General features: G+C 42.9%; 1 protein-coding gene across 4 annotated transcripts in view; it reads right to left on the minus strand.

Annotated features, from left to right (window-relative positions):
- Positions 1-8,494, minus strand: part of LOC134048657 (contactin-6-like) — a 75,856-nt gene extending 67,362 nt beyond the window's left edge. For all 4 annotated transcript variants that reach the window (XM_062500572.1, XM_062500571.1, XM_062500569.1 and 1 more), the window contains exon 1: positions 8,338-8,494. In XM_062500572.1, coding sequence (XP_062356556.1) covers positions 8,338-8,479 — 142 coding nt within the window. In that variant the 5' untranslated portion in view covers positions 8,480-8,494. The remainder of the gene's footprint in view (positions 1-8,337) is intronic.
- Between the last annotated feature and the right edge of the window lie 592 nt (positions 8,495-9,086).

Consider the following 9,086-nt stretch of genomic DNA (forward strand, 5'->3'; position numbering starts at 1 on the left):
AGAAATGGATATTTACAGCTCAGTGCATTCTCTGTGCCAGATGTGCTTTTCCTGTTGAGAAAAACAACGCCTGTGACCTCATTCCTTCACTCCATGAAGAGCCCAAATGTTAGACACTGTTCCTCCTTCTCCAATATCAGCTACAGAGAGCACAAGTTTATCTGCTACCTTAAAATATTACACAGGATCAACCTTCACTGCAAAAATAACTAATAAATTAATTTAGTTATTTTTATTATAAAAAAGCCAGTAATTTATTCCAAATAATTGTTTTTCCTTGCAAACCTCCACCATAACTTCTTTTGTCACAGCAAAAACTGAAGAATCTCATGTGAACATCATGGATATTTCACTCAATAATTTACTGGAATCTACATCATCTTGTCTGTAATGAAAGGAGAGCAGATAAAATAGCAAATCACCAAAACTGCAAACATAGACTGGTTTTATCCTTCCCAAGTATTACATTTTATCAATCAGAATCTATCAGCTCCAAGACCTGTGGATGCTTTGTTCCTCACCATATCTCAATCACATATATTGCTTTTCCAATACAACTGGCAATGCCTTGATTTAGGATAAACACTTTTAAAGGACCTAAAGAAGAGTAAGTAATATAGAACTAAAAGATAATCTTCAAATACTTCTGTGTTCCCTATTACTACTTTATCTGCCTGATTCACTGCCTGTAATGCTCCTTACAACCTCTCTGCAATGTAGATCTCTGTTTCACAGATAAAAAAACCTCCTTTTATAATAAAAGTCTAAGGAACTAACCTGGAATAAAGCAGTTTTAACCAAGTGCTGATAGAGCAGAGCCTTGAACACAGCAGTTAAGTTCCCTGACAGAGATGTTTAAACCATTGAAGGGACAGAAAAGTGGAATTTCTGATGTGCCTGGTCTGTTACAACATAAAATAAACAGGGAATGTTGCTCCCATCAGCTTCAGGATGTGTTTCCCAGGGGAGAGGAGGCTGTGACAGCACTTGGTGCCAATGGACATCACACAGGCTCTGAGAATGAAGAGTAGACTGAAAGAGGGAACGATGGAGAAATCAAATCCCCTTCCTTATGGAGATAAACCCATACGGTTTTCAGATTCCAGGCTGCTCTTTGTGCCTTCAGGAGCATCAGGAGATTTGCATAATCCTATTCTTGTAACATCAGAGCTCTAAAATAGAAGTTCCATTCTCACCCTGCCTTGTCCTGTCAGCAGGCAGGTGAAACCCTTCCAGGCTTCCTGCTTCATCACTGAGTGGTGGTTCCTGCTTTTCCTGGAGCCTGTGAGAGGCTCTGTGTGCACAGAATTCTGCAAAGAAATGTACACTGGGAAGCTCAATGGGAACATGGGAGGATGAGCTGAGCGTGGTGAGGTCTTCCAGAGGTTTTGGTCTTGGAGTGATTAAATTGCATCACACTAGAGGGTTCTCTCCATGTGTTCTGCTCGAAGTGGCCCTGAAGGATGGCCAGTGCCCTAATTTGTGGTGGGTACAGCAGGATAGTAACCCCTTAGAGACCCTTCCCTGTTGGAACCAGCCCAGAGGAGGCCACCCAGTTGATCAGAGGGCTGGAGCACTTCTCCTGTGAAGAAAGCTGGGAGAGTCGGGGCTGTTATTCCTGGGAATGTCATATTCCTTACAACAGTGGTTCTCACCAGGTTTTTCCTGATTTTCTGAGGAAACTCTGTGAAGTAAAGGGCTAAAAACGAAAACATGCCTGAGGCTGCTGGGCCTGCTCCATGGAGAGCATCCATTAAGCAAAGACCTTGCTGTGGTCTCCTGCCACAGAACTGCTGCAGAGAGAGCTGGAGCACTGGCACAGAGTGTCCATAACAATCAGAAGTGATAAATGAAAGTTCTCTTTCTTTTCACTCCAAGCAGCATTTTGACAAAATACAGAGTTTGTTTCCTGTAACTCATTCTTCTGAGCACCTGGCCCTCAGCTCCCCACACCAGGGAGGGTGGCTGCTGCTGCTGCAGTGATATTGGATTCTACCTGTGCTTAGAAGTCCAAAAGGCAATTTTGAGCTGTGAGCCTCTTTAGTGACATATGGAAGAGATGACAGCAGCACTTCCATCCTCCAGACAGGATCGATCCACAGCAAGTGTTCCCACTGCAGGTTGCAGGGAAGGTGCAGCCTGGGAGGTGTTACCAGGGTCACCAGGAACGCTGTGTAGAGCATGCAAAGGAGAATTTTATGGTTGATTCTCCTCATATCTGCTGCGAGATGTGTTTCTGCATCAGAAGGTGTCCCTGCCTGTGGAATTGGGGTTGGAATGAGATGAGCGTTAAGGTCCCTCCCAAACCATTCTAGGAATAATCCATAAGGTCACCCTTTTAAAACAGAGAGGTGGGATCAGTGCATTACTCAGCATGTGTAGGGTAGAGAGTGGAGCTAGAATGAAGAGAGACACTGAGAAAAGTGGGATTGTTCAGCCTGGAGAGAAGAAGCTTTGAGAAGACCTCACTGTGGCCTTCCAGGACCTGAAAGAGCTGAAAAAGGGATGGAGAGAGATTTTGGGAAGGTCCTGGAGGGACAAGACAAGGGGAATTCGCTTCAAAGTGACAGAGGGCAGGGTTAGATGGGATGTTAAGAAGAAATTCCTCCCTGTGAGGGTGGGCAGGCCCTGGCACAGGGTGCCCAGAGCAGCCCCTGGATCCCTGGAAGTGCCCGAGGCCAGGTTGGACACTGGGGCTGGGAGCAGCCTGGGACAGTGGGAGGTGGCAGAAAGTGCAACTGGGTGATCTTTAACATCCCTTCCAATCAGGCCATTCCATGATTCTCTTTGGATATAGGCAAGTCTATGGCTACACCTGACACGTCCCTAAAGAAGAAAAGGGAACTTAGAAAACCAAGTCAAGCTTTTGGGGATGTATTTTTGATGATGACCTTTTCCTGGCACTGGCAAGCTGAGCTCTTCCTCCTTCCTGCTCCTCAATTATCAGCTGGTCACCTCTGGGTACCTGGTGAGTGCTGAACTGAGCAGTGTGTGCCTCCTTTTGAGGAAGAAAGGCACTGCCAGAGTTCCTTCCTGCAACCCAGCTGCCAGGGAGCCTGATCAGTATTCCAGCCCTCATGTGTTGTGATGAATTAACAATCAGCTTAAAGACCCAGAGAGCTTTACTCCAGGTGGTAGTTACAACAGCTAGCACACCTTTTAATCAAATACAATTGTTACAGAGGGATTTCTGGACACACACAGCACCACAACACAACCCAGCCAGAAGTGTAGGTGCCATTTAGCCTTAAATTCATGCATGTCCAGACTTTGCAAATTCAGCCTATCTGATCCAAGCCTATTGATTTTTCCATTTTCTATTTGAAAGCATACACTGCCAGTGAAAAGGGTTATGACATCCTGAGGCTGCTGGATTGCTTTGTGATGTTTCTGCAATTTGTGTGCACTCAAAAGTAAATAACACGATGAAGTAATCAGATGAAAAGTGGGCTTTCATGCTGGCTGAGCATCTCCCAGCCAGCCCCTCCAACAGGGCTCTGCTAAAGCTCAGCCTGTCACCATCCAGCAAACATTAAGTGGGTTTCATTTGGTTTAATATATTCCTCCCTGAAATGGTTAAATGCCAATGATGGACTGCTATTTCTGCGCTTCAGAATGGCAAGAACTCAGTCCAGCAGGAATTATTGCCTCTAATTTGTTATTTCAGCAAAACTGTGTCTTCTGTCTCTGACAAAAAGCACGTGGAAGCTCTTGGGAGCTGCAGATCTCATTGCAAGTGCTCCAGCACTGTCACTCAGCCACACTGCTGTGGGCACATCATCACTGGCCAAAGGCAGGGAGGGTGGCAGTGTTGGCTGGGGAAATGCTGTTGAGAATAAGCACCAAACAAAACCCTCGAGCACCTCTTGGAAAAACGGGAGAATGTGGTTGGAGCCAAAAAAAACCCCAATGAGAAATCTTTCCTGGGTCTGTAGCCTTGTGGGGAACTTTAAAATATGGAGTCTAATGGCTCCACTGTGTGCCCTCCTGTATTTAGGGCAAAGTGACCAATTTTAGGCATGAAATTAGATTGTTGTCATTGTTTCTCAGAGTTTCAAGACTGAGAAAGCTGCAATCATCGTGACTTTTGCCACCAAGTGTAGAATAATTTGACTGAGAATCCAATTTAAGATCCCTAAGCAACAAGATGCTTTCAATTTATACTGAATTTTCTGGGTTTATGCCCTGAATAATTATGAATTAGGTTCTCATTTGATTCTTTTTCATTGTGGAATCCTTTTTTATTCTAGTTTGTTTAATTGTGCTTCTTATTTCTCCTGCATATCCCTTAATGCCTCTGCTATAGATGTGTTTGAGAACTAAAAGAACAAGTAACAGGCCTGGACAGGCTGTTGCAGGCAGCCTGTTATGGGGATTTCCCTCAAGACCAGTTGTTTGCACACAGTTATTTTTGCTTAAAACTGAGGAAATAATTAGAGCAAATCCCCTGTGTGCCTTAGGAGAAAGTTCTGGTTGAAGTCATACTGAAGCAGTTTTCCCTAACAGGTTTTTTGTTTGTCTTTTTTCTTTTTTTTTTTTTTTTTTTTTTTAAGGCATGAAATGCCTTAAATAAAAATGCCTTAGGAAAATTTCATCACTGAAAGAGTGCCCAAGCTTTGGAACTGGCTGCTTGTGGAAATGATGGAGTCCCTACGCTTGGAAGTGTTCAAAAAATGAGCAATGTGGCATTTTGTGATGTGGTTTATGAGCAGGGGGAGATTGGGCAAAGGCTGAGTTTGATCCCAAAGGTCTTTTCCAACCCTGGTAATTCAGTTATTTTGTGATTCTGTGATTAAAGATGGAAAAGACCTCCAACCTGTGACCTAACACCACCTTATGAGCTACACCATGGCACTGAATGCCTCAGCCAGGGGCACTCCAGGGATGGTGACTCTACCATCTCCTGGGCAGCCCATTCCAATGCCCAGCCACTCTTTCTGTGAAGGACTTTTTCCCAATTTCCGGCCTAAACTTCCCCTGGTGCAGCTTAAGATAGTGTGCTCCACTGATTCTGTGACTCTGAGTTGTGTCAAAGCTGAAGGAAAAGCTCTCGTGTCCTCATTTCTTCTTCAAGCTGCCTGGAGCTTATTTTCAAGCCAAAGTTCCCAAGCCTTTGACTTTAGGCTGAGCTCAAGTGTTCCAGGTGACCTTGTGATGGATGTCACCACTGTCCTGGAAGGGGAAAACTCCTGTGGGTGGCAGGCCATCGATGGCTAAAGAGGCTCCCTGGAGCAGAGGCTGCACAGAGTTAAAGGAATAAAGCAGGGATTTATTAAAAACCCTTCCAAGGATTCACCTTGGGCAGTGCAAGAGCCCAGCCATGGCTACAGCCAGGATGGACCCTGGGTCACGAGTTCTCACACTTTTATCAGTTTTGCTCCATTTGCTCCTCAATTCTCTGCTCTTTGCACTTTTTGGGGTGAAGCTGCAGCTTCACCAGGTGTCCTTGGCTGTGGGGCTGGAAAAGGATTGTTTTGTGTGCCTGAGCTGTGAGCAGAACTTGGAACACTCGGTGTGGAGTTCAGAGTCACACACCAGTGGAGTGCAGAACCTGGAAAATGTGAAAGCTCAAACTGAAGGTATCACCGTGACTCCAGACTCCAGCCTGGACAAGGACCCTGTCCCGTGTTTGGCTCTGGCTGCACAAGCCAAGGCCTGACACCAAAGCTTTACAACAACTTCCACCTCAACAACTCCAGCTCCTGCAAAACAAACGTGGGCTGCTCCAAATGTGCTGCTGGCAGGGGAGAGGGAGGCGTGCAGGATTTATAGGGAGCTTTCGAGTTTATTTATGACAAAACAACCCTTGTGCAGGAAGCAGGGATGCCAAGGGCCTGCCATCCTTGCATCCCGCTAATGCATTTACGTTCTCCCTCTCCCTGATGCTGTCTCTCATTTTCAGCTTGTAGCTTTAATAATCTATGCCACTGCCTTCTGTACAATATTCCTCCTGCAGCTTTCCTTTGACAGCTCTGGTTTGAATAGAGGATAAGCACCAAACTCCAGCTGAATCTGAAGACATATTTCTAATCTCGTCCCGCATTTATTTTGCTTCTCGGAGAACTTTCTCTCTTGAACGGAGGAAAAAAGTACTTTTCACATATTAAGTTGGCATGTTGAATAGGTTTCTAGAGGTATCATTAATTCAAACTCCAACTCAGAGTTAGTTGCCTTGTAGTAAAGAGACAAATGCACATAAACCCTGGTACCTGGATAATAGGTTTGATTCAACTCTTTATCAGGGAGATTGCAATAATATGCCAGGCATTCCAGTCCAGGGAAGAATCCCATTTTGTGAGGTGTTGAATGAAAATGTCATAACAGCAACGTGCCTGCCTGCCTGGATTTTAAGATATAGCCTGAAGTAGTGGTTGAAACAAAGAAGTAAATTGGATGGCAACATGAAAATAAGAAACAAGGAAATGTTGACTGTGAAAAAAGTGTTTCAAGGTAATTTGTTCCACTATTCTCATCAGGTTCTTGTGACGTTTTCCGCGTACTCTGGTTTTTTTTGTTTTTTTTTTTACCTATTGTAAGACAACTTAAAACTCCCAGCTCTGCAGTGATGCCACTAAATTGAAGCATTTTCCTGTAAATTTGTGCTTGTCAGTGTAAATAACAGCCTTTGATTTATCTGTCCTCTCTCTTCTCCATGGGGAAGGATGTAAATATCTGTCACCACTACTGGAAAAGTGGTGTAGTGCTTGATTATGGGATAAATTTAGCATTCTGTGGTGCTGTTAGAGCTGGAGGACTGGAGCAGGCTGAGACCTGGGGGCAAACCAGACGCAGCTCTGGGATCTGTTCCCTGCAGGAATTTTGGGAAGTGTTTGGGTGTGGGTATAAAGCTTAAATAAAGGAGCTGCTTGATACAAAATGCTGAATAATCGCCAGAGGCTTCTTTCTTTCAAAGGTATTCCTGTTTTTCCTTTCTTTCCCCACTTTTTTTTTCCCCCCAATTTTATCCTTTTTTACACCTTCTTTGTGCCTTTCTTTAAGGATATTCCCTTTCCTTAGAACTTTTCCCAGCTCCGTCCCTGGCTTGCCTTGGTTCCCTGGGGATTACAGACTCCATGGGCAATTTTGAGGTGGCCGTCTATTCTTGCTCCTTTCTAAAATGGAATTTGTTCTGTCACTAAACAACTTCACCTCCAAACCTTGAAAAAAAAAAAATTCTCATGCAGGAAGTCTTGCTTGAAAAAATGTTTCAGCAGAAAAAGTGGTAAAATAATGAATCAATTTTTTATACTTTTTACATTTGACCAGCTCTCGGAAATCAAAGCTGTTTGAGAAATTCAGGGTAAAAGATTATTAAATGAGGTAGCAGTGATACACCTTTTGATCAGCTCTGCTGAAAGAGACTCTGGGAACCAGCCTGACCTCTGATGTCTCCTTTGTGTAACCCCTGTGACATGAGGTTTGCTATGAGAGATGGAACAAGATTAATAATTAATCCATTTGCTGGTGTCTGAAATAGTGACACAAGGTTGGCTTTAGTCACATGTTTTATTAATGAGCTTTGAAAACAATTGCTTTCTCCCAGCAACAGACTGCTCTGAGGTTTAGACTGAAAAAAAAAATAAAAAAATAAAAAAGGGCTGGAGGGAATATCTGGAGTTTTTTGGTTGTCACTGTTGTCCCCCCCTTCCCCAGGGCATGCACAGAACTCGGTCACCGTGTCCAAACCTTGTGAAAAAGGTTGTGAAGTTGTGAAGAAGTGAAACGGGGAGCAAAGATGAAATAAATTTTAAATCATCTCAAGACAGACAACGTGCTCGACCTGAGGGAGCTGAAATATGAAATATTTCAGAGACTAGCTCACACTTTTGCACGTTGTGTGAGGAAAAAAGAGTGTTTCTTTGGTAAGGTAAAGAAATGTAAAATGGAAAAAACCAAAATCAGTGTGCCAATTAGGGGAACAATATTTGTGTGTCTCAACTGGATCTCATTAGCTACAGAAAACTCAAAGCCCAACTTTTTGCAACAATTCCCCCCCCTCCCCCCCCAGCTGTAGCTACCTGTGGGATAACAACAAAACCACTGTCCTAAAAAGTGAAAACAACTTTATTAAGTAAAGATAATTGTGCTCATCTTCCTTGACCTTTCAATTTCCTGATTTTTATTCTGGCTCCCCAGGGCAGTAGCCATCAGATGTCTGGTTTTGTTATTAATATTTACTAGGAGCATTTCGGGTTTTTTAGGAATAAGTAGTTCTGAAGGAAGTCAAACCTTTTGGACAGAATCCCCAATGATCCTTTAATTACCCAATAAATTACAGTCCATGTGCAGAATTAATAGGAAAATAATGCTCTAATAAATATGATCTTCCCAACTTACATGCAAATTGAAGCTTTGCCTTCCTGCTCAGAATTGTTCCAAATGAATTTGTGGCCAAACACTGGTATGTTCCAATATCCTGATTTTTATGTGGGTTATTGATTGCCAAGCTGCCTCCAACCAACCTGTAGTGATAACTCATGGTAAGATCAATATCTGTGCCATTTTGCTTCCACCTTTGAGGGGAAAAAAATCAAATTATGCTTATAATTTACAGAGCCTATTCATATTTATCTTAAATAGTGTGCTGTAGCATACCTGTAATGATAAAAATGTAGTTAAATATCACAAAATTAGATCATTTTTCACACACGACTGCTTCTAACATCAATCTTAATGATAGCAATAATGGTATTCTTTGGAAAATCTTTACTTGAGTCACCAGTGTTCACCCAAATGTCCACAAAAAGTAATTATAACTTATTCACACAAAGTTATCCATTCAGTCGGGAGGGGGGTTTATACCTTGTCTACAACTACATTATTTTTATAATATGAATAGTACCTGAATGTACTTTACAGTCCTTGCAAATGATTAATCATGAATTTGGCAACAAAAATGCTTTGGAGATGTAGATCAGGAAGGATTGCACTTCAGAGAGCAGAACAAAAGCTGAGAGGGAAGTTTTTCTACAGCAAGTCTGAGACTGATCCTATCATGATGAGAACACTGCTATTTTAAATCTTCATTTGTCCCTGTTAGTCCACTAAGCAGAAAATGGATTGTGTCTGCAACATTACCCAGCTGT

This window comes from Cinclus cinclus, chromosome 12, assembly GCF_963662255.1.
Source record: "Cinclus cinclus chromosome 12, bCinCin1.1, whole genome shotgun sequence".
In the NCBI taxonomy this organism is placed as follows: Eukaryota; Metazoa; Chordata; class Aves; order Passeriformes; family Cinclidae; genus Cinclus; species Cinclus cinclus.